The 26,447-nt window shown below is 48.0% G+C and overlaps 1 protein-coding gene across 1 annotated transcript in view; it reads left to right on the top strand.

Annotated features, from left to right (window-relative positions):
- Window positions 1–8,289: 8,289 nt before the first annotated feature.
- Window positions 8,290–26,447, top strand: part of dctd (dCMP deaminase) — a 76,112-nt gene continuing 57,954 nt past the window's right edge. The window contains exons 1-2 of the mRNA XM_085979267.1: window positions 8,290–8,624; window positions 16,635–16,743. Of these exons, the coding sequence (XP_085835393.1) occupies window positions 8,539–8,624; window positions 16,635–16,743 (195 nt within the window). The 5' untranslated portion in view covers window positions 8,290–8,538. The remainder of the gene's footprint in view (window positions 8,625–16,634; window positions 16,744–26,447) is intronic.

Raw genomic sequence — 26,447 nt, 5'->3', positions numbered from 1 at the left:
GATGTTGCTCCTGTGCTGAATGAGGCCAAGCTCACACTCATCCACATTGCCTCAAACCATTTGATGAATGTCACTTAAAATTAAACCCAGCTCCATGCATTTAAATGCCTTTGGATCCCAGTTACTTTTGTCCAATCACTCATTTTTATTTATAATGTCGAGAGATCTGCACAATAGCTTGTGAAATATTGGGAATATAGCAGGTCATTTAACACGCATTTCTATAAATGAATGTTTTCCTATTGTAAATGTAAATGGGCAAAAGCCCCACCTGGTTCCACCCAACACCTGGATAAAGAGAACTAGATGTAATATCTCCAAGTTTGCAGACGACACAAAACTGGGTGGGCATGTGTGCTGTGAGGGGGATGCCGAGAAACTCCAGTATGATTTGGACAGGTTGGGTGATTGGGCAGAAGCATGGCAGAAGCAATATAACGTGGATAAATGCGAGGTTATCCACTTTGGTGGCAAAAACAGGAAGGCAGATTATTATCTGAATGGCAATAGATTGGGAGAAGCAGAAGTGCAACGAGACCTGGGTGTCCTTGTGCACCAGTCGCTGAAGGTAAGCATGCAGGTGCAGCAGGCGGTTAAGAAAGCAAATGGTATGTTGGCCTTCATAGCGAGAGAATTCGAGTACAGGAGCAAGGATGTCTTGCTGCAGTTGTACAGGGCCTTGGTGAGACCACACCTTGAGCACTGTGTGCAGCTTTGGTCGCCTTACCTGAGGAAGGATGTTCTTGCCATGGAGGGAGTTCGCATATAGGGCGAACAGGTCTGTAGACGATGCCATCTCCCTAACACTACACACTGCCCTGGAACACCAAGACAGGAGGGACACTTACGTCAGACTGTTGTTCATTGACTACAGTTCTGCATTTAATACTATTATTCCCTCCAAGCTGGTCCTGAAACTGAGGGACCTAGGCCTGGGCACCCCCATCTGCAATTGGATTCTGGATTTCCTGACTGGTAGGCCTCAAGTGGTGAAAATAGGGAACAACACCTCATCCACTCTGGTCCTCAACACCGGAGCGCCACAAGGCTGCTGCCTCAGTCCTTGGCTGTACTCTCTGTTTATACATGACTGTACAGCCATACACAGCAATAACCGGATTATCAAGTTTGCCGACGACACCACAGTAATTGGCCTGATAAGCAACGATGACGAGACGGAGTACAGAGATGAGATAGTCCAGCTGATGAGATGGTGTAATGACAACAACCTTGCCCTGAACGTTGGCAAGACTAAGGAGCTCATCGTGGACTTCAGAAGCCACCGAGGGAACCATCGCCCCATCAGCATAGACGGGACACCAGCGGAAGTCGTCAGTTGCTTCCGATTCCTGGGACTGTAGATCTCTGATGACCTGGCCTGGAACCATAATACTGAGGCTATGCTGAAGAAGGCACACCAGCGCCTTTACCCTCTGCGGTGCCTGAGGAAGTGCGGCATAAGCACACAGTGGCTTGTGAACTTTTACTGCAACACCATAGAGAGTGTCTTGACGAGTGGTGTCAATGTGTGGTATGGTAACACCACTGCACAGAACAAGAAAGCCATCCAGAGAGTTGTGAATACAGCAGAAAAGATCATCGGGTGTGCACTTCCGTCCATCGAGGAGATCTTCCAGACCAGGTGCCGGAACAAGGCCCGCTCCATCATCCAGGACCCCAATCACACTGGGCACAAACTGTTCTCCCTCCTGCGGTCCGGACATCGGTACCGCAGCATACGAACCAGGACCAGCAGGTTTAAGAACAGTTTCTATCCACAAGCAGTGCGCCTACTGAACTGCTAATCGCACTGCCCCATATATTATAGTTATATGTTTATATAAATATATATATTATGCTTATATTACCATATATTTATCATATTACATTACTATTATTTCCAGTGGTAATTGAGGCTTTTTTGCACTATTCATCATATCCTGCAACTTGGACTGTTATTGCTATACTTTTTGCTTATTTGCTTATTGTTTTTATTTATACTTGTTTTTATTTTTTTGCTTTTATATTTATATGTTTGTATTGTGGGAGTGAGTGGGGAGTAAGCATTCCATTGTACTAGTTACATATGGCAATAAAATGATCTTGAATCTTGAATCTTGAAGATTCACCAGACTGATACCTGGGATGGCAGGAATGACGTATGAGGAGAGATTGTGTCGATTGGGCTTATATTCGCTGGAGTTTCGAAGAATGAGAGGGGATCTCATTGAAACTTATAAAATTCTAACAGGACTAGACAGACTAGATGCAGGAAGGATGTTCCCGACGGCGGAGTAGTCCAGAACCAGGGGTCACAGTCTAAGGATAAGGGGTAAGCCATTTAGGACTGAGATGAGGAGGAATTTCTTCACCCAGAGAGTGGTGAACCTGTGGAATTCTCTACCAGACAAGGCAGTGGAGGCCAAGTCATTGAATATATTCAAGAAGGAGTTAGATATAGTTCTTAAGGCTAAAGGGATCAAGGGATATGGGGAGAAAGCAGGGACAGGGTACTGAGTTTGGATGATCAGCAATGATCGCATTGAATGGCGGAGCAGACTCGAGGGGCCGAATGGCCTACTCCTGCTCCTATCTTCCATGTTTCTATGTTTCTAGGGGGCACAGCCACAGCTCAGCTCCTCCCCCCTGAGCGGCTCTAGACTCCGCCCCCTGAGCGTCTCTATGCCCCACCCCTGAGTGGCTCTAGGCTCCGCCCCCTGAGCGGCTCTAGACTCCGCCCCCTGAGCGGCTCTACGCCCCATCCCCTGAGCGGCTCTAGACCCCGCCCCCTGAGGAGCTCTAGACTCCGCCCCCTGAGCGGCTCTAGACTCCGCCCCCTGAGCAGCTCTAGACTCCGCCCCCTGAGAGGCTCTAGGCCCCGCCCCCTGAGCGGCTCTAGACTCCGCCCCCTGAGCGGCACTAGGCCCCGCCCCTGAGCGGCTCTAGACTCCGCCCCCTGAGCGGCTCTAGGCCCCGCCCCCTGAGCGGCTCTCGACTCCGCCCCCTGAGCGGCTCTAGGCTCCGCCCCCGGAGCGGCTCTAGACTCCGCCCCCTGAGCGGCTCTAGGCCCCGCCCCCTGAGCGGCTCTAGACACCGCCCCCTGAGCGGCTCTAGACCCCGCCCCCTGAGGAGCTCTAGACTCCGCCCCCTGAGCGGCTCTAGGCCCCGCCCCCTGAGCGGCTCTAGACTCCGCCCCCTGAGCGGCTCTAGGCCCCGCCCCTGAGCGGCTCTAGACTCCGCCCCCTGAGCGGCTCTAGGCCCCGCCCCCTGAGCGGCTCTCGACTCCGCCCCCTGAGGAGCTCTAGACTCCGCCCCCTGAGCGGCTCTAGACTCCGCCCCCTGAGCAGCTCTAGACTCCGCCCCCTGAGAGGCTCTAGGCCCCGCCCCCTGAGCGGCTCTAGACTCCGCCCCCTGAGCGGCTCTAGGCCCCGCCCCTGAGCGGCTCTAGACTCCGCCCCCTGAGCGGCTCTAGGCCCCGCCCCCTGAGCGGCTCTCGACACCGCCCCCTGAGCGGCTCTAGGCCCCGCCCCTGAGCGGCTCTAGACTCCGCCCCCTGAGCGGCTCTAGGCCCCGCCCCCTGAGCGGCTCTAGACCCCGCCCCCTGAGCGGCTCTAGGCTCCGCCCCCTGAGCGGCTCTAGGCCCCACCCCCTGAGCGGCTCCAGACTCCGCCCAACAACAGAAAATGCTGGAAAAACTCAGCAGGTCAGGCAACATCCGTGGAGAGAAATTTGAGTTGACGTTTCGGGTCGAACCCTTCTTCAAAACTGGAAAGAAAAGATAGATCGGAGGCAGGGCTGCGATCGGACAAAAGAATAAAAGAAACAAAAGAAGTAAAAGAGACAATAAAAGGTATTAGAAGCTAGAGGAGATGGTAATAGGCTGAGATTAGGTGTAAAGTGTACTGGCAGGGCAAGAGATAGCTGCCAGGTGTGAGAGAGAAACAAAAGGAAAGGGGGGGAAAGGAGTGGAAAAATAACAAGAAAAAATGAAATAGGGGCTGAGGTTATGATCTGAAATTGTTGAACTCGATATTGAGTCCGGAAGGCTGCAGAGTGCCTAATTGGAAGATGAGGTGCTGTTCCTCGAGTTTACATTGAGCTTCCGTGGAACAATACAAGAGGCCAAGGACGGTGAGGTCCGAGTGGGAATGGAGCGGTGAATTAAAATGACAGGCGACCGGAAGCTCGTGGTCACCCTTACAGACTGAACGGAGGTGTTCCGCAAAGCGGTCACCCAATCTGCGTTTGGTCTCCCCAATGTAGAGGAGACCGCATCGTGAGCAGCGAATACAGTATACTAGATTGCGAGAAGTACAAGTAAATCGCTGTTTCACCTGGAAGGGGTGTTTGGGGCCCTGGACAGTGGGAAGGGGGGAGGTTTAGGGGCAGGTGTTACATCTCCTCCGCTTGCACGGGAAGGTGCCAGGCAAAGGGGAAGGGCTGTTTGGGGTGATAGAGGAGTGGACTAGGGTGTCTCGGAGGGAGCAGTCCCTGCGGAATGCTGAAAGGGGAGGGGAGGGGAAGATACGTTTGGTGGTGGGATCACTTTGGAGGTAGCGGAAATGCCGGAGGATGATCCGTTGAATGTGGAGGCTGGTGGGGTGAAAGGTGAGGACAAGGGGAACCCTATCGTGGTTCCGGGAGGGAGGGGCAGGGGTGAGGGCAGAAGTGCGGGAGATAGAACTGACACGGTCAAGGGCAGTGTCAACCACGGTAGAGGGGAATCCTCGGTTGCGGAAAAAGGAAGACATGTCTGAAGCACTGGTGTGGAAGGTGGCATCGTCGGAGCAGATACGGCGGAGACGGAGAAACTGGGAGAATGGAATAGAGTCCTTACAGGAAGCGGGGTGGGAGGAAGTGTAGTCCAGGTAGCTGTGGGAGTCAGTGGGCTTGTAGTGAATATTGGTCGATAACCTATCCCCAGAGATGGAGACGGAGAAGTCGAGGAAGGGAAGGGAAGAGTCAGAGATGGACCATGTGAAGGTGAGGGAAGGGTGGAAATTGGAGGCAAAGTGAATGAAATTGTCAAGTTCGGGACGAGAGCAGGAAACGGCACCGATACAGTCATCAATGCACCGGAAAAAGAGGTGAGGGAGGGGACCCGAGTAGGACTGGAACAAAGATTGTTCCACATAGCCCACGAAAAGGCAGGCATAGCTAGGACCCATGCGGGTACCCATGGCAACACCTTTCATTTGGAGGAAATGAGTGGAGTTAAAGGAGAAGTTGTTCAATGTGAGAACAAGTTCAGCCAGGAGGGTGGTGGTGGATGGGGACTGGTCGGGCCTCTGTTCAAGGAAGAAGCGGAGTGCCCTCAGGCCATCCGGGTGGGGGATGGAGGTGTAGAGGGATTGTACGTCCATGGTGAAAAGGAAGCGGTTGGGGCCAGGAAACTGGAAACTGTTAAAGTGGCGGAGGGCGTCCGAAGAGTCGTGGATGTAGGTGGGAAGAGACTGGACAAGGGGAGAAAAGATAGAGTCAAGATAGGAAGAGATAAGTTCCGTGGGGCAACATAGAAACATAGAAGATAGGAGCAGGAGTAGGCCATTCGGCCCTTCGAGCCTGCTCCGCCATTCAATGAGATCATGGCTGATCATCCAAATTCAGTACCCTGTCCCTGCCTTCTCCCCATATCCCTTGATCCCTTTAGCCACAAGAAATATATCCAACTCTTTCTTGAATATATTTAATGAACTGGCCTCCACCGCCCTCTGTGGCAGAGAATTCCACAGGTTCACCACTCTCTGGGTGAAGAAATTCCTCCTCATTTCAGTCCTAAATGGCTTACCCCTTATCCTTAGACTATGACCCCTGGTTCTGGACTCCCCGGCCATCAGAAACATCCTTTCTGCATCTAGTCTGTCCAGACCTGACAGCATTTTATAGGTTTCGATGAGATCCCCTCTCAATCTTCTAAACTCCAGTGTGTATAAGCCCAATTGACACAATCTCTCCTCATACGTCATTCCTGCCATCCCAGGTATCAGCCTGGTGAATCTTCGCTGCACTCCCTCCATGGCAAGAACGTCCTTCCTCAGGTAAGGTGACCAAAACTGCACACAATACTCAAGGTGCGGTCTCACCAAGGCCCTGTACAACTGCAGCAAGACATCCTTGTTCTTGTACTCGAACCCTCTTGCTACAAAGGCCAACATACCATTTGCCTTCTTAACCGCCTGCTGCACCTGCATGCTTACCTTCAGCGACTGGTGCACAAGAACACCTAGGTCTCTTTGCACTTCCCCTTCTCCCAATCTATTGCCATTCAAATAATGATCTGCCTTCCTGTTTTTGCCACCAAAGTGGATAACCTCACATTTATCCACATTATAGTGCATTTGCCATGTTTCTGCCCAATCACCCAACCTGTCCAAATCGAACAGGCTGAAACGATGGGTCTACCAGGGCAGTCCTGTTTGTGGATCTTGGGAAGGAGGTAGAAGCGGGCTGTGTGGGGTTGGGGAACTATGAGGTTGGTGGCAGCGGGGGGAAGATCTCCAGAGGGGATGAGGTCAGTGACAGTCTTGGAAATGGTGGTTTGATGTTCGGTAGTGGGGTCATGGTCCAGGTGGAGGTAGGAGGAGGTGTCGGAGAGTTGGCGTTCAGCTTCCGCTAGGTAGAGGTCAGTGCGCCAAACAACAACAGCACCACCCTTGTCAGCGGGTTTAATGACAATGTCAGGGTTGGATCTAAGAGAATGGAGTGCTGCAAGTTCAGAGGGAGGTAGGTTGGAGTGAGTGAGGGGAGCAGAGAAATGGAGACAGCCGATGTCACGGCGGCAGTTAGCGATGAAAAGATCTAGAGAGGGTAAGAGGCCAGGGGGAGGGGTCCAGGTAGAACGGGAATTCTGCAAGTGGGAGAAAGGGTCAGTTGTGCGGGGGGGAAGACTCCTGGCCAGAGAAGTGGGCACGGAGACGAAGGCGGCGGGAAAAGAGGTCAACATTGTGCCGAGCTCAAAATTCATTGAGGTGGGGGCGTAAGGGTTTGAAGCTCAGGCCTTTGCTGAGGACTGATCGTTCAGGGTCAGAGAGTGGAAGGTCAGAGGGGATAGTGAAAACGCGGCAGGGGGTGAGATTGGGAGAAGGGGGGTCAGAGGAAAGTGAAGGGGAAGAAGGTTCCGGAGGGGTGTTGGTGTCCAAGAGTTGATGAAGCTTGCGATCCTTGACATCGGAAAGGAAGAAGAAAAGTTTTTTGTTGAAGCGTCAGACGAGTCGAAGGATGAAATGGAACTGTGGACCCGGACAGCTTTGAGATAGAGTGCGCCGGTGCTGCTGAAGAGAGAAGTCGAGAGCGTTCATGTGGCGCCGCGTGGCGTTGAGCGTGGATCTCAGGATGCGGCGAGAGCAGTAGTTCGAGGAACGATGAATATCTTGGAGATATTTGTAATCCTGGGTGGATCCGAAGCACGAAGGGTGGAAGTTTAGTTGGAATCCACGTGGAATAAGTCGGAACCGGAGACAGTTGCTGAGGAAAATGATGTGGCTGTGAAACCAAGTCTTGGCAGATACCTGATCAAACACGAGAAGGGAAACTGAAAGTAATGGAGATGAGCAAGGTTGAAGAGCCAAACGGAGATCCCGTCGAAGAGAAAAGCAGAGCTTCTTCAAGGTAGGCATTCCTAGAAGAGGTGTGGCAGTGAACCAAACACTAGTACGATAGCAAAATACTGCGGATGTTGGAAATCCGAAATAACAACAGAAAATGCTGGAAAAACTCAGCAGGTCAGGCAACATCCGTGGAGAGAAATTTGAGTTGACGTTTCGGGTCTTTACACTTTACACCTAATCTCAGCCTATTACCATCTCGTCTAGCTTCTAATAGCTTTTATTGTCTCTGTTACTTCTTTTGTTTCTTTTATTCTTTTGTCCGATCGCAGCCCTGCCTCCGATCTATCTTCTTTTCTTTCCAGTTTTGAAGAAGGGTTCGACCTGAAACGTCAACTCAAATTTCTCTCCAGGGATGTTGCCTGACCTGCTGAGTTTTTCCAGCATTTTCTGTAATTATTCTAGACTCCGCCCCCTGAGCGGCTCTAGGCCCCGCCCCCTGAGCGGCTCTAGACTCCGCCCCCTGAGCGGCTCTAGGCCTCGCCCCCTGAGTGGCTCTAGGCCCCGCCCCCCGAGCGGCTCTAGGCTCCGCCCCCTGAGCGGCTCTAGGCCCCGCCCCCTGAGCGGCTCCAGGCCTCGCCCCCTGAGTGGCTCTAGGCTCCGCCCCCTGAGCGGCTCTAAGCTCCGCCCCCTGAGCGGATCTAGACTCCGCCCCCTGAGCGGCTCTAGACTCCGCCCCCTGAGCCCGCGCGGGAAAGTGGAAGAGCGCCAAAAAACACAAGGAATTGGGAAAAGGAACTGAATGATCCCAGGGAGAAAGTGAAATTGATTCAATCCAGGAAGAGAAAAAGAAACTGAGTGAAATACCGAGACCGAGCAAGTCGAGAGGCCTAAAGATAGAAACTGATTCAATTCACAGAGAGCGAGCGAGAAACAAGTGGGCATACTTAGAGAGAGACTGAGCAAAGCCAGAGAGGAGGAAACCGAAGACTAGATGATGCTTGGTGTCGCTGCTGCAGAGAAGGGAACGACCAGTGAAATCCACATAGATAAGGATCCCAGTCTGCACACACAGCACAGGTAATAACAACAACAACTACTTGTATTTATATAGCGTCTTTAACGTAGTAAAACGTCTCAAGGCGCTGCACAGAAGTATTATAAGACAAAATAAAATTGACATGAGGTAATAGTTATAAATATATTAACCTACAGGCAATGCTTATAACTACACTAAATTACAGGTAATACAACTATAATAAGCTATAGGTGATGCTTCTTATAAGGACAGTAAACTACAGGTAGTATAGGAACAGGAGTAGGCCATTGAGTCCCTCGTGCCTGCTCTGCCATTCAATGAGATCAAGGCTGATCTGCAACCTAACTCCATGTACCTGTCTTTGGCCCATATCCCTTAATAACAAAAAGCTATCAATCTCAGATTTAAAATTAACAATTGACCTAGCATCAACTGTTGTTTGTGGAAGAGAGTTCCAAATTTCTACCACCCTTTGTGTGTAGAGGTGTTTCCTAAATTCACTCCTGAAAAGTCTGGCTCTAATTTTTAGATGATACCCCCCCCTAGGGGATTCCAGAGGTGAGGTGAGAGTGACTGCCTTTCACATCAAGGCAGTATTTGACCGAGTGTGGCATCAAGGAGCCCTAGTAAAACTGAAGTCAATGGAAATCGGCGGGGGGACAAACTCTCCACTGGTTGGAGTTACACCTAGCACAAAGGAAGATGGTTGTGGTGATTGAAGGTCAATCATCACAGCCCCAGGACATTGCTGCAGGAGTTTCTCAGGGCAATGTCCTCGGCCCAACCATCTTCAGCTGCTTCATCAATGACCTTCCCTCCAACATAAAGTCATAAATGGGAATGTTCGCTGATGACTGCAGTGTTCAGCGCCATTCACAACTCCTCAGATAATGAAACATAGAAGATAGGAGTAGGAGTAGGCCATTCGGCCCCTTGAGCCTGCTCCGCCATTCAATGAGATCATGGCTGATCATCCAAGTTCAGTACCCTGGCCCTGCCTTCTCCCCATATCCCTTGATCCCTTTAGCCTTAAGAAATATATCTAACTCCTTCTTGAATATATTTAATGAATTGGCCTCAACTGCCTTCTGTGGTAGAGAATTCCACAGATTCACCACTCTGGGTGAAGAAATTCCTCCTCATCTCTGTCCTAAATGGCTTACCCCTTAACCTTAGACTGTGACCCCTGGTTCTGGACTCCCCGGCCATCGGGAACATCCTTCCTGCATTTAGTCTGTCTAGTCCTGTTAGAATTTTATAAGTTTCAATGAGATCCCCTCTCATTCTTCTAAACTCCAGCGAGTATAAGCCCAATCGACCCAATCTCTCCTCATACGTCATTCCTGCCATCCCAGGTATCAGTCTGGTGAATCTTCGCTGCACTCCCTCCATGGCAAGAACATCTTTCCTCAGATAAGGCGACCAGAACTGCACACAATACTCAAGGTGTGGTCTCACCAAGGCCCTGTACAACTGCAGCAAGACATCCTTGTTCCTGTACTCAAACCCTCTCGCTACGAAGGCCAACATACCATTTGCCTTCTTAACCGCCTGCTGCACCTGCATGCTTACCTTCAGCGACTGGTGCACAAGGACACCCAGGTCTCGTTGCACTTCCCCTTCTCCCAATCTATTGCCTTCCTGTTTTTGCCACCAAAGTGGATAACCTCGCATTTATCCACATTATCATGCATCTGCCCAATCACCCAACTTGTCCAAATCATACTGGAGTTTCTCGGCATCCTCCTCACAGCACACACGCCCACCCAGCTTTGTGTCATCTGCAAACTTGGAGATATTGCATCTAGTTCCCTCGTCTAGATCATTAATATATATTGTGAATAGCTGGGGTCCTAGGACCAATCCCTGCGGTACCCCACTAGTCACTGCCTGCCACTCGGAAAAAGACCTGTTTATTCCAACTCTTTGCTTCCTGTCTGCCAACCAGCTCTCTATCCAAGTCAGTACCTTGCCCCCAATCCCATGTGCCTTAACTTTACACGCTAATCTCTTATGCGGGACTTTATCGAAAACCTTCTGAAAGTCCAAATACACCACATCCACTGGTTCTCCCTTATCTAGTTTACCAGTTGCATCCTCAAAAAATTCCAGTAGATTAGCGAAGCACGATTTAACTTTTGTAAATCCATGTTGACTTTGTCCGATCCTGTCACTGTTTTCCAAGTGCTCTGCTATTACATCTTTTATAATGGACTCTAGCATTTTCCCCACTACCGATGTCAGGCTTACCGGTCTATAATTCCCCGTTTTCACTCTACCACCTTTTTTGAGTAGTGGGGTAACATTAGCTACCCTCCAATCCATGGGAACTGTTCCAGAGTCTATAGAATTTTGGAAGATGACCAGCAATGCATCTACTATTTCTAGGGCCACTTCCTTAAGTACCCTAGGATGTAGATTATCAGGCCCTGGGGATTTAGTGGCCTTCAATCCCGTCAATCTCCCTATCACCATTTCCCTACAAATACTGATTTCTTTCAGTTCCTCCCTCACATTAACCCAATGTTCCCCGACATCTCTGGGAGGTTATTTGTGTCCTCCTTTGTGAAGACAGAACCAAAGTATGTATTTAATTGGTCTGCCATTTCTTTGTTCCCCATGATAAATTCCCCTGATTCTGACTGCAAGGGACCTACGCTTGACTTCACCAATCTTTGAAGCAGTCCATGCCCGCATACAACAAGACCTGGACGACGTTCAGGCTTGGGCTGATAAGTGGCAGGTAACATTCGCGCCACAGAAGTGCCAGGCAATGACTATCTTCAACAAGCGAGAGTCTAACCACCGCCCCTTGACATTCAACGGCATTATCATCGCCGAATCCCCCACCATCAACATCCTGGGGTTAACCATTGACCAGAAACTTAACTGGACCAGCCACATAAATACTGTGGCAACAAGAGCAGGTCAGAGGCTAGGTATTCTGTGGCGAGTGTCTCACCTCCTGACTCCCCAAAGCCTTTCCACCATCTACAAGGCACAAGTAAGGAAGGTGATGGAATACTCTCCACTTGCCTGGATGAGTGCAGCTCCAACAACACTCAAGAAGCTCGACACCATCCAGGACAAAGCAGCCTGCTTGATTGGCACCCCATCCACCACCTTAAACATGCACTCATTCCACCACCGGCGTACCGTGGCTGCAGTGTGTACCATCTACAAGATGCACTGCAGCAACTCGCCAAGGCTTCTTTGGCAGCAGCTCCCAAACCCGCGACCACTTCCAACTAGAAAGACAAGGGCAGCAGGCGCATGGGAACACCACCACCGCCAAGTTCCCCTCCAAGTCACACACCATCCTGACTTAAAAGTATATCGCCGATCCTTCATCGTCACTGGGTCAAAATCCTGGAACTCCCTCCCTCACAGCACTGTGGGAGAATATTCACCACACGGACTGCAGCGGTTCAAGAAGGCGGCTCACCACCACCTTCTCAAGGGTAATTAGGGATGGGCAATAAATTCTGGCCTCGCCAGCGACGCCCACATCCCATAAAAACAAATTTTTAAAAAAGTCCTCGAATCCCCAACCAGTGGAAATAATTTCTCTCAATCTGCCCTATCTGTTCCCCTTAATATCTTGAAAACTTCATTCAGATCACCCCTTAACCATCTAAATTTTAGGGAATGCAACCCTAATTTGTGTAAAATCTCCTCATAACTTAACCCTTGAAGTCCGGGTATCATTCTGGTAAACCTACGCTGCACTCCCTCCAAGGCCAATATATCCTTCCTAAGGTGTGGTGCCCAGAACTGCTCACAGTGCTCCAGGTGTGGTCTAACCAGGGTTTTGTACAGCTGCAGCATAACTTCTACCCCCTTGTATTCTAGTCCTCTAGATATAAAGGCTAGCAACCCATTAGCCTTTTTGATTATTTTCTGTACCTGTTGATGACATTTTACTGATCTATGTACCTGGACCGCCAATCTCTTTGGACATCCACTGTTTTTAGCTTTTCACCATTTAGAAAATAACCTGTTCTATCCATTTTTAAGTCCAAAATGGATGACCTCTTTGCTTACATTTGAAATCCATAACAATTTCTGTATAACTCTTCTTCTCAGGCAGTCCCTTGGAACCGAGGATGACTTGCTTCCACATTAAAAATGAGTTCTCGGGTGACTGTTGAGTCCAATGCGGGACCTACAGTCTCTGTCACAGGTGGGGCAGACGGTGGTTGAAGGGGCGGGTGGGTGGGGTGCGTGGGTTGACGTGCACTCCTTCCGCTTGCTCCCGGCGAAGAGACTCGAGGTGTTCAGCGCCTTCCCGGATGCTTCTCCGCCACTTTGTGTGGTCTTGGGCCAGGGATTCCCACGTGTCGGTGGAGATGTTGCACTTTTTCAAGGAGGCTTTGAGGGTGTCCTTGAAGCATTTCCTCTGCCCACCTGGGGCTCTCCTGCCGTGCCGGAGCTCCGAGTAGAGCGCTTGTTTTGGGAGTCTCGTATCGGGCATCCGGACGATGTGGCCCGTCCATCGGAGCTGATCGAGCGTGGTCAAAGCTTCGATGCTGGGGATGTTGGCCTAAGCGAGAATATATAACTATAAGGACATTAAATTACAGGCAATATAACTTCAATAACAGTAAAACTATCCTGGGAAGTGGCAAGTCCATCAGCAGCATGGACTGCCACGGGACCCCCCAGGGACCGAGACCTGAGGTGGAATTTCCTGTGGGGCATAATCAGGAAATTACACCTGAAGTGATGCCCATTCGTGCTCCTATTTTGACGATGTCTACGCCCAAATTTCCTGCCAATCTCATTAACATAAGCTGGAACGTAAATATGGCGTAAACAAATGGAAACCAGTGTAAACAATCGGAGCCTGGGGAAAGTGCTGATCCCTCGCCTATATTCCTTTTTAAAGCATGATGAAATGTGTAAGACTCGTGGAAATCGCCCCTCGCCCCGTCAAACAGTTTCCAAAGCTCAGACCCGTCGAACAGACAACACAAAACCCAATGAATCTGTGAAACTTCTTTTACTTAAAAGTCAGCAAGAGATTACAAGCAAGCATCCGATAGTTATGTAGCGTATAATAATTCCCAGTTACTATTACCTCAGCATACACAGAGCTATCCCTCTGCTTTAAGCTCAAGCAAAAGAAATCCGCATGCATACTAACACCAGCGAGTGGTCAATTCGGCAACTGACCCAAGTCGCCCGGCTGCAGCCTTGAATGTTTTTTTTACAGCATCTTTTATACCTTTAAACTTGGCAACCCTCCCACTGTGTACGTATCCCTAACTAATATGGCATAATGGTCGTCAGTTGTTTTTCAGTTCTTCTTATCAATAGTTTGTTGAGCCTCCATGTGTTTCAAGACTAGTTACATTCCATAGTTTGAAGATGTTTTTGTCTTTGCACTGATGCCACAGCTCAATAGACTGTTCCCACAGAACTTTAAAAGTTTGTTTTCCATATCTTTTTATGAAGGGGAAGTCATGTTTGACAAATTTGCTGGAGTTCTTTGAGGAAGTAACGTATAGGGTGGATAAAGGGGAACCAGTGGACGTAGTGTATTTAGACTTCCAAAAGGCATTTGACAAGGTGCCACACAAAAGATTATTGCTTAAGATAAAAAATCACGGGATTGGGGGTAATATTCTGGCATGGATAGAGGATTGGCTATCTAACAGAAGGCAGAGAGTTGGGATAAATGGTTCATTCTCAGACTGGCAATCAGTAACTAGTGGTGTTCCGCAGGGGTCAGTGCTGGGTCCCCAACTCTTTACAATCTATATTAACAATTTGGAGGAGGGGACCGAGTGTAACATATCAAAGTTTGCAGATGATACCAAGATGGGAGGGAAAGTAGTGAGTGAGGAGGACATAAAAAACCTGCAAGGGGACATCGACAGGCTAAGTAAGTGGGCAGAGATTTGGCAGATGGAATACAATACTGGAAAGTGTGAGGTTATGCACTTTGGCAGGAAAAATCGTAGAGCAAGTTATTATCTTAATGGCAAGAAACTGGAAAGTACTGAAGTACAAAGGGATCTGGGGATCCTGGTGCACGAAACTCAAAAGGTTAGTATGCAGGTGCAGCAAGTGATTAAGAAGGCCAATGGAATGTTGGCTTTCATTGCTAGGGGGATAGAATATAAAAATAGGGAGGTATTGCTTCAGTTGTACAAGGTATTGGTGAGACCGCACCTGGAATACTGCATACAGTTTTGGTGTCCATACTTAAGAAAGGACATACTTGCTCTCGAGTCAGTACAAAGAAGGTTCACTCGGTTAATCCCGAGGATGAGGGGATGGACATATGAGGAGAGGTTGAGTAGATTGGGACTCTACTCATTGGAGTTCAGAAGAATGAGAGGCGATCTTATTGAAACATATAAGATTGTGAAGGGGTTGGACCGGGTGGATGTGGGGAAGATGTTCCCGATGATGGGTGAAACTAGAACTAGGGGGCATAGTCTTAGAATAAGGGGCTGCTCTTTCAAAACTGAGATGAGGAGGAACTACTTCACTCAGAGGGTGGTAGGTCCATGGAATATACTGCCCCAAAAAGCTGTAGAAGCTACATCATTACATAAATTTAAAACAGAAATAGACAGTTTCCTAGAAGTAAAGGGAATTAAGGGTTACGGGGAGCGGGCAGGAATTTGGACATGAGTCTAGGTTCGGATCGGTCATGGCCCTGTGGGTAGCGGAGCGGGCCCAGGGGCCGTGTAGCCTGATCCTGCTCCTATTTCGTGTGTCTAATTCTGTTAGATTCAGGAGATGGTTCTGTGATAGTGGATTGGCGGTTAGGATCAGATCAGCCATGATCGTATTGAATGGCGGAGCAGGCTCGAGGGGCCGATTGGCCTACTCCTGCTCCTATTTCTTATGTTCTTATCTGTTGAAAGACAATTGTCAGCTTTCACAGCTTACAGCCGTAGCATCTCCACAACCAGTCTCTTGGCCTCACGAGGCATGATGGTACATAAAATTTGGTCAACTTTTCAAGTTACAGCAAAATTTACAGCAAATAGTGTGTTCTTACAAATGTAAAGTTCCAAGCTGTCTAACTAGCCTTCATGCACATTAGGCAGAGCATGTTTAAGAACATGCAATCGTGGAAGCTTTTCAATTTTGAACGTGGTTCATACTGATGCCATAAAAAATACATTCCTAGAAACCAAAAATACAGTGCAGGTCTCTATAGGGATGGGCAATAAATGCCAGCTTTGTCAGTGACTCCCACATCACATGAATGAATTCCTACCTGAAACTTTAGGCTACATTTTTATTCTCTCTTCAGATGTGCAGTGAATTTCCAGCATTTTCTGTTTTTATTTCCGATTTCCAGCGTTTGTAGTTTTTATTTGTGTTTTATCGGAGTTGAGTAATTTATATTTTCACAGCTGTTTATACAGCGAATGCAAAACTTTAGGGGCTGGTGCTCACCTGTGTAGAAGGAATTCCGTGTGAGGCACCCTGCGGTGTGAGGTGTCATCCGTGGCTCAGTGGGTAGCACACTCACCTCTGAGTCAGAAGGTTGTGGGTTCAAGTCCCACTCCAAGAAACTTGAGCACAAAAATCTAGGCTAACAATTCACTGCAGTGCTGAGGGAGTGCTGCACTGTTGGAGGTGCCGTCTTTCGGATGAGATGTTAAACTGAGGCCCCGCCTGCTCTCTCAGGTGGATGTAAAAGGTCCCATGGCACCATTTTGAAGAAGAGTTGGGGTGTTCTCTGCAGTGTCCTGCCAATATTTATCCCTCAACCAACATAACAAAAACAAATTACCCGCTCATTGTCACATTGCTGTTTGTGGGACTATGCTGTGTGCAAATTGGCTGCTGTGTTTCCTACATTACAACAGTGACTACACTTCAAAAAGTACTTAATTGGCTGTAAAGCGCTTTGGGACGCCCTGAGGTCGTGAAAGGCACTATAGAAATGCAAGTATTTCTTTCTCTTTCTGCGATTAGTGCGCATTCGTCAATCAGCTCTTGTATTGAGTAATGTAAAATCTAAGTAGAACAGTGGTGCAAACAAAGCCCGTGTGATGAGATTCTGTTTAATTTCACTACAGGGGTGATGCGGCACCGTGCAAAAAGCGAGACGACTATCTTGAGTGGTCGGAATATTTTATGGCAGTTGCCTTTCTATCAGCGCAGAGGAGCAAGGACCCAAACTCCCAGGTAAAAGAGGATGGGAATGAGGATTTACAGCTGACAAATTGAGGTGCTCAACTCGTACACTGTGGAATTCAGTTACTTGCTCGTTTCATTGCCCTTGGGCAAGCTGTCAGCAATTACTATTTCTGAAAATGATTTTCCTCTCGACGATTGTTGTCTGGGCATTTCCTCTCTCATCTCTAGCCACCCACCTCTCTCGCTCCCCGGCTCTCTCGTGCGCTCCCCGGCTCTCTCGCGCGCTCTCTCTTTCTCTCGCGCGCTCTCTCTCGCGCGTTCTCTTTCTCTCGTGCCCTTATTGCACGTGTCTCTAATTTCCCGTTTAATGCCATCCCCAACCTCAGCATTACTGTTTGGGGGTCTGTATACAACTCCCACTAACGTTTTCTGCCCCTTGGTATTTCTCAGCTCTACCCATACAGATTCTACATCAGCAGAGCTAATATCCTTCCTTACTATTGTGTTAATCTCCTCTTTAACCAGCAATGCTACCCCACCTCCTTTTCCTTTTTGCCTGTCCTTCCTGAATATTGAATACCCTGGATGTTGAATTCCCAGCCTTGGTCACCCTGGAGCCATGTCTCCGTAATTCCAATTACAGGAAACTTTGGTTTATCCGGAGGTTGTATGTCCGGAATACTCGATCTAACGGCAAAAATCAGGAGCCGTTTTCTATAAGTTTTTTTTGTTCTCGTTCTTTTTTTTTTCCCCAGTCAGGCACTACAAGGTCTGTAGCTGTAGCAACAGCTTCAGCTAGAGACGCTTGCAGCTGCAGACGACTCTTTAGAAGCTGTTGCTAAGCAACAGTGTTTGTTGTCAGATACGGAGTTGAAAACCTCAGTATGCTTCAACATTAACTTTGTATGTCCGGCAGTTTTGATCGATCGGCAACACGCTGGTCCCGTCGGTGCCAGATATCACAAAGTTTCCTGTACATCTATTTGCGCAGCTAATTCATCCACCTTATTATGAATGCTCCTCGCATTAAGACACAAAGCCTTCAGGCTTGTTTTTTTTAACACTCTTAGTCCTTTTAGAATTATTATTTACTGTAGCCCTGTTTGATTTACACCCTTGATTTCTTTGCCTTCCACTTTTGCTTTTCTCTTTCCTGTCTTTTGTTTCTATCCTTGCTTCCCTTTCCACTGTTTCCCTGCACAGGTTCCCAACCCCCTGCCATTTTAGTTTAAACCCTCCCCAACAGCACTAGTAAACACTCCCCCTAGGACATCGGTCCCGGTCCCACCCAGGTGCAAACCGTCCAGTTTGTAGTGGTCCCACCTCCCCCAGAACCAATGTCCCAGGAATTTAAATCCCTCCCTATTGCACCATTCCTCTAGCCACGTATTCAGCTGAAATATCCTTCTATTTCTACTCTGACTAGCATGTGGTACTGGTAGCAATCCTGAGATTACTACCTTTGAGGTCCTATTTTTTAATTTACCTCCTAACTCCCTATATTCAGCTTTTAGGACCTCATCCCATTTTTTACCTATATCGTTGGTACCTATATGCATCACGACAACTGGTTGTTCACCCTCCCCCTCCAGAATGCCCTGCAGCCGCCCCGAGACATCCTTGACCCTTGCACCAGAGAGGCAACATACCATCCTGGAGTCTCGTTTGCGGCCGCAGAAACGCCTATCTATTCCCCTTACAATAGAATCCCCTATCACTATAGCTCTCCCACTCTTTTTCCTCCCGTCCTGTGCAGCAGAACCACCCATGGTGCCAGGAAGTTGGCTGCTGCTGCCTTCCCCTGATAAGCCATCTCCCTCAACAATATCCAAAGTGGTATATCTGTTTGAGAGGGGGATGGCCACAGGGGACCCCTGCACTACCTGCCTGCGCCTACTACTCTGCCTGGTGGTCACCCATTCCCTTCCTGCCTGTGCAGCCTTTACCTGCGGTGTGACCAACTCCCTGAATGTGCTATTGACGATGTCCTCAGCATCGTGAATGCTCCAGTATGTATCCATTCGCAGCTCCAGTGCCGCAATGCGGTTTGTCAGTAGCTGCAGCTAGATACACTTCCCACACACATGGTCGTCAGGGACACAGGAAGTGTCCCCGATTTCCCACATAGCGCAGGAGGAGCATGCCACGGGGCCGAGCTGTCCTGCCATGACTTGCCCTTTAATTAATTTAAATTAAATCAAATCAATACCACTAATTACACTACAATTAAATGATATATTCAAGGGCCCTTGGTTACTAGCACTCCCTGATACACAACAGAGATCTTAGAAACTATAACCACAAAAATTAAGACCTTCTAAATTTTATAAACTATTAATCTTAATGTCAAGCTATAGAGTAGTATAAATACTCACCTGGCCGTACTCACCCAATCAGCTGCTTCCTTTTGCCCGCGTCACTTTTTGAATCGTGATGTGGATCCGGAACGCCGCCGCCGGTCTGAGATTGGTAAGCCTCTAAAAGAAAGCCTGCGAAAGTGAGTTTAAGTACTCACTGTAACGCCGCTCTCTGCTCCTCCCGACACTGGCCTCTCGCGCGCTCTCTTTCTTTCTCTCGCGCTCTCTCTTTCTTTCTCTCGTGCTGTTGACAGCACTTAAAGCCGGGAGAAAGCAGCAGTGAGCTAGAACCCGTACAGTAAACAGCTGCTGAGATAACTGGTAACTATGGAGAGCTCAGACCATGTAACTAGAGTAGAAAGTAGTACCAGAGGTGGAAGTAGTACCATATTAGATAGGAGCAGACTAAGAAAGACTACGAAAAATGTAAAAATGGGTTTAGAATGCATGTACGTAAACGCACAAAGTGGTGAATAAGGTTGGTGAGCTACAGGCACAATTAGCTGTGTGGCAATATGATGTTGTGGCAATAACGGAAACGTGGCTTAAAAATGGTGAGGACTGGGCACTTAATATTCAAGGGTACAAGGTGTTCAGAAAAGATAGGGAAGGAGAAAAGGGAGGTGGGGTGGCAGTGCTGATTAAGGAAGACATTGTAGTGTTGGAAAAGGATCATGTTCTTGAGGGGACAAGGGCAAAATCCATTTGGTTAGAGTTGAGGAGCAAGAAGGGTATGATCACGCTATTGGGGGTATTCCATAGGCCTCCAAATAGTGAGAGGGAGCCAGAGGAGCAAATCTGCAGGGAAATCGCAGATATGCAAGAGCTATAGAGTGGTGATATTTTGGGACTTTAATTACCCAAATATTGATTGGTATAATGCTAGGAGAATTACCTTGACCAGTATGTTCTTGGCCCAACTAGGAAGGAGGCAGTGCTGGATCTGGTGCCAGGGAATGAGGTGGGCCAGGTCGACCAAGTGTCTGTGGGAGAACACTTGGGTCCGAGTGATCATCGTATCATAAGATTTAGATTAGCAATGGAGAAGAGCAAGGAACAATCTAGAATGGAACTTCTAAACTGGAATAGGGTTAACTTCAATGGGATGCGAAAGGATCTAGCTAGGGTAAAATGGAATCAAAAACTGACAGGAAAAACTGTAAGGGAACAATGGGTGATCTTTAAGGAGGAGATGTTCCAAGTACAGGCTAGGTACATTCCAACAAGAGGGAAGGGTAAGGGAACCAAAGCAAGGGCTCCTTGGATGACGAAGGAGAGAGAGAAGATGATAGAGGATGTATGATGCATGTCAGGTGAATTCTTCAAGGGAGAACCAGACCAAATAGAATAAGTTGAGAGGGGATGTGAAGATGAAAATAAGATTGGCAAAGAGAGAATATGAGAGTAGAATGGCGGTTAACATAAAGGGGAACCCAAAAATCTTCTACCGGCATGTAAACAGTAAGCGGGTAGTAAGAGGCAGGGTGGGGCCTATTAGCGACAAAGAAGGTGATATATGCTCAGAGGCGCAGGGCAAGGTTAGAATACTCAATGAGTACTTTGTATCGGTGTTTACTAAGGAGGTAGATGCTGACAAAATATCGGTAGAAGTGGAAAAGGTAGAAGCAATGGAAGGGGTGAAAATTGATGGACAGGATGTACTAGAAAGGCTGGGTATGCTTAGACTGGACAGGTCGCCTGGTCCAGATGGCTTACATCCCAGGTTGCTAAGGGAATTAGGGGAGGAGATAGCGAAAGGGCTTGCCATAATTTTCCAATCTTCCCTAGATGCGGGGGAGGTGCCTGAGGATTGGAAAGTGGCAAATGTGACACCATTGTTCAAGAAAGGGTGTAAGAACAATCCTAGTAACTACAGGCCAGTCAGTTTAACATCAGTGGTGGGTAAAGTTTTAGAAACAATAATCAAGGAAAAAATTAACCGGCACTTGGAGAGGTTTAAGCTAATTAAGGAGAGTCAACACTGATTTGTAAAAGGCAGATCGTGTTTGACTCATCTAATTTAATTTTTCGATGAAGTAACAGATGATTGATGAAGGGAATGCAATGAATGTTGTCTACATGGATTTTCGGGAGGCGTTTGACAAAGTACCACATAGACTGGAGGATGGTAGACAGTGGTGTTCCCCAAGGGTCAGTGCTGGAGCCACTGCTTTTTTGATATACAGGAAACTCTCTTTTACCCGGCACCTAAATATCCGGAAATCTTTCTTAACCGGCAAAATTCAGGAGTAGGTTCAGGTAAGTTTTATTATATATTAGTGGCCGTGTAACTGGGATTCCTGGATCTGTGGCCGTGTAACCGGGGTTCCTGCACCTGTGGCCGTGCAACAGGGACTCCTGGATCTGTGGCCGTGTAACCGGGACTCCTGCACCTGTGGCCGTGTACGGGGCTCTTGTACCTTGGTAAGTATACCTCTCTGTAATCTGGACTTTTTTGATCAACCGGCACCACGCCGGTCCCATCGGTGCAGGATAAAAAAGAGTTTCCTGTATATGAATGACCTGGATATTGGAATACAGAGTAGAATTTCTAAATTTGCCGATGACACCAAACCTGGAGGTGTGGCAAACAGTGATGATGATACCAATCGACTGCAACAGGACATAGAAAGGCTGGCAGAATGGACAGACAAGTGGCAGATTGAATTTAATACAGAGAAGTGTGAGGTGATGCATTTTGGCAGAAGGAACTGGGAGAGGTAATATACACTTAATGGCACAGTTTTAAAGAGTGTGCAGGGACAGAGGGACCTGGGAGTTAATGTGCATAGGTCCCTGAAGGTGGCAGGACATATTGAGAGTGGTTAGCAAAGCATATGGGATCTTGGGTTTCATAAATAAAGGTATTAAGTACAAAAGTAGAGGAGTTATGCTGAAGCATTTGGTTAGGCCACAACTGGAGTATTGCATCCAGTTCTGGTCACCACACTTTAGGAAGGATGTGAAGGCACTTGAGAGGGTGCAGAGGAGATTTACCAGAATGGTTCCAGGAATGGGGGAATCTTGGCTACAAGGACAGGTTGGAGAAGCTGGATTTGTTTTCATTAGAGCAAAGGAGGTTGAGGGGTGATTTGATAGAGGTGTACAAGATTATGACGGGTTTGGATAGGCTAGACGGGGAAAGGCTGTTCCCACTAGTTGATGGTACAAGGACTAGGGGACACAGATTTAAGGTTTTGGGCAAGAGATACAGGGGGGATGTGAGGAAAAACTTTTTTGCACAGCGAGTGGTGAGGACCTGGAACTCGCTGCCAACAGAAGTGGTGGAAGCGGAGACACTCAAATCTTTTCAAGGAGAGACTGAATAGGCACTTGAGGAAAGTAAACTTGCAGGGCTACGGGGATAGAGCGGGGGAATGGGACTGAATGGATCGCTCTAAAGAGAGCCGGCACGGACTCGATGGGCCGAATGGCCTCCTTCTGTGCCGTATTACTCTGTGCTCTCTCTTTCACTTGTGCTCTCTCTTTCTCTCATAAGAACATAAGGAATAGGAGCAGGAGGAGGCCATTTGGCCCTTTGAGCCTGCTCCACCATTCAATAAGATCATGGCTGATCTTCATCTCCACTTTCCTGCACTATCCCTATATCCCTTGATACCCTTAATACTCAAAAATCTATCCACTGTATCTCTGTCTTGAATATACTCAACGACTGAGCCTCCACAGCCCTCTGGGGTAGAGAATTCCAAAGATTTACCACCCTCTGAGTGAAGAAATTTCTCCTCATCTCAGTCCTAAATGGCCAACCCCTTATTCGGAGACTGTGACCCCTGGTTCTAGACTCCCCAGCCAGGGGGAAACATCCTCCCTGCATCTACCCTGTCAAGCCCTGTAAGAATTTTGTATATTTCAATTAAATCACCTCTCATTCTTCTAAACTCTGGAGAATATAGGCCTAGTCTTCTCTCGCGCTCTCCCTCTCTCGCGCGGCCCACTCACTCTCTCTTTCTGCGGCGCGCGTGCTCCCCCCCCCCCTCTCTCTCTCTCTCTCTTTCTCGTGCGGCGCACGCTCCCCCTCTCTCTGCGGCGCGCAAGCATGCTCTCTCTCATCTCTGATTTAGCCCTACTATTCTGATCATTGCTCCTCTGAACTTTTGTTTCTTGTTCCTTCTACACACCAAATGTGCTGTTCTCCATGCTGTTCTGTCTCTTTGCATCCCTGTTATGATTTGTAATTCTCCCAACACTTTTGCCTCATTGCCATGGCCATAAAGTAAGAGGCCGTTTCCTTAAGCAGACAGAGTCTCCTGTAAACCGAAACGTGGACCCTTACGTGGGCCGTGAATGGGATAGCGTGCCACAGGACTAAACATTACCCTTGAATTATAGTAAACCACACCAGAGATCATGTGGGATGTCCACCACCTTTAAGATAATTGGCAAAATTACCATGGGGGATGAGGAGACATTTTAGTTACGCAGTGAGTTGTTATGATCTGGAATGCACTGCCTGAAAGGGTGGTGGAAGCTGATTCAGTAGTAAGTTTCAAAAGGGAATTGGATATATACTTGAAAAGGAAAAAAAATTGCAGGGCTATGGGGAGAGAGCAGGGGAGTGGGAGTAACTGGGTAGCTCTTTCAAAGAGCCGGCACAGGCACGATGGGCCGAATGGTCTCCTGTGCTGTAAGATTCTATGATTCTCTTCTCCATTCTTAAAACAAATAAATACCACACTGTCAGGCCATTACATTAAGGTTAGAACTAAGTCAGATTTCTTTACAAGAAAAGTAATTTCACCTCTACCACCTAGAAGGACAAGGGCAGCAGGTACATGGGAACACCACCAGCTCCAAGTTCCCCTCCAAGTCACACACCATCCTGACTTGGAAATATATCGCCGATCCTGCATCGTCATGGGTCAAAATCCTGAAACTCCCTCCCTAACAGCACTGTGGGAGTACCTTCGCCACACGGACTGCAGCGGTTCAAGAAGGTGGCTCACCACCACCTTCCCGAGGGCAGTTAGGGATGGGCAATAAATGCTGGGGTGCCCACATCCCATGAAAGAATAAAAGACCTATACCTGCACAGGGCCTTGGTGAGATCACACCTTGAGTATTGTGTGCAGTTTTGGTCGCCTTATCTGAGGAAGAATGTTCTTGCCATGGAGGGAGTGCAGCGAAGATTCACCAGGCTGATACCTGAGATGGCAGGAATGACGTATGAGGAGAGAGTGGGTCGATTGGGCTTATACTCACTGGAGTTTAGAAGAATGAGCGGGGATCTCATTGAAACTTATAAAATTCTAACAGGACTAGACAGACTAGATGCAGGAAGGATGTTCCCGATGGCGGGGGAGTCCAGAACCAGGAGTCACAGTCTAAGGATAAGGGGTAAGCCATTTAGGACAGAGATGAGGAGGAATTTCTTCACCCAGAGAGTGGTGAACCTGTGGAATTCTCTACCACAGAAGGCAGTTGAGGCCAATTCACTAAATATATTCAAGAAGGAGTTCGATATATTTCTTAAGGCTAAAGGGATCAAAGGATATGGGGAGAAGGCAGGGACAGGGTACTGAATTTGGATGATCAGCCATGATCTCATTGAATGGCGGAGCAGGCTCGAGGGGCCGAATGGCCTACTCCTGCTCCTATCTTCTATGTTTCTATGTAAAACAGGAGCAGCAAACAGGAAGATACCAATGATACTTGGAAAAGATAGTATTCATGCAGGAGAGGTTAAGTGCCCTTTTCTAGAACATATTTCTTAAACCGTTTGAAGTGACACGGCTTTTAGTCAACAATGCAAAGCTCTCTGTGTGCAATGTGATGGCTGTGTAGTTTGACTAAATCCAAGAGTCAGTTCCAGAAACTGAACTAAAGATATAGAGGAAAGCCTGCAGTGCCTATTCCAGACCAAAGGGCCTCTGGTTAAAGAGATGTCAGTCAATCAAACTCAGAATGGGTAGAGGAGATGTTTGCATTCCATGCCAATGAACAAGTTGCCTGCATGTGAGGAGTGCTGTAGAAATTCTAATTGTTGTTGTATGTTGTTTTAATGTGCACTACAGCCTTACATAGTATATTCTCCCTGTAACAGAATAGGTTATTGTTCCATTTTAATTGTATAGTGCAGAGAGGTGTCCAAACAGTTGCCTGGGAGCTCTGGCTACTAGCCCCCCCCCCATCCCCCCTCCCCCCTCCAAAGGCATTGTGACCAATGTTCCCTTTTAAGCTGTGCAGCACTCTAGACCTCCCACGCAGCCGGCTCACTGGCTTTTAAATAGGAAAAACCACGCATGCACGGTATTTTGAATGGGCCGCACGCCCCCAAAAAATGAAAGGGAACATTGCCTGTGACTCACTGTTCACAGAATCACAGAAACCCCACAGTGCAGATAGAGGCCATTTCGGCCCATCGAGCCTGCACCGACACATATCCCACCCGATCCCCGTAACCCCTACACCAACATATATCCCACCCTATCCCCACGTATTTAATCCCCCCTAACACTAAGGGTCAATTTATCATAGCCAATCAACCTAACCCGCACATCTTTGGACTGTGGGAGGAAACCGGAGCACCCGGAGGAAACCCACGCAAACACGTGGGTTTGTTCTGTTGTACTGACTCTGTTTGCATTTCCAGTTTTAATTTTATGCTGCTGGCTTTGGCCATTTGAATTTGGCAATTTGGAAAGCTCCATTTTCAGTGCTCCCTCGTTGAGTCCACCAGTGAAGGAGTAGAGCTGTGGACAGGTCATCCCAGACCTACCATTAAAAAGAAATAAACATTCAAATCAAGTTCAGACAGTTTACAATTTAGCAGGAGGGAGAATGAGGCCTTTGTATATCACTTAATTTTGTTCCTTCTGTAATTTATATTATTATTTTTTTTTTTAATTCATTGATGGGATGTGGGCGTCGCTGGCTAGGCCTGCATTTAGTGCCCATCCCTAATTACCCTTGAGAAGATGGTGGTGAGCCACCTTCTTGAACCGCTGCAGTCCATATGGTGTAGGTACACCCACAATGATTGTTTTTCGTAGCGGTTGTTTACAACTGAGTGGCTTGCTAGGCCATTAAGAGTCAACCACATTGCTGTGGGTCTGGAGTCACATGTAGGCCAGACCAGGTAAGGACAGCAGATTTCCTTCCCTAAAGGACATTAATGAACCAGATGGGTTTTTGCAACAATCGAATCATGGTCACCATTAGTAAGACTAACATTTAATTCCAGAATTAAATTGAATTGAATTTAAATTCCACCAGCTGCCATGGTGGGATTTGAACCCATATCCTCCGAGCATTTGACTGAGCCTCTGGCTTACTAGTCTAGTGACATAACCACTTCGCCACCACCATGGCTCCATGGTACCCAAGTAGTCAAAAATAAGTTTGAACATCCCCGATCAAGAGATACAGCATTTCAGT

The sequence above is a fragment of the Somniosus microcephalus genome, chromosome 1 (assembly GCF_052327205.1).
Source record: "Somniosus microcephalus isolate GS21.2 chromosome 1, FLI_Smic_1.0, whole genome shotgun sequence".
Taxonomy (NCBI): Eukaryota; Metazoa; Chordata; class Chondrichthyes; order Squaliformes; family Somniosidae; genus Somniosus; species Somniosus microcephalus.
This window is presented reverse-complemented; position numbering and strand designations above follow the sequence as displayed.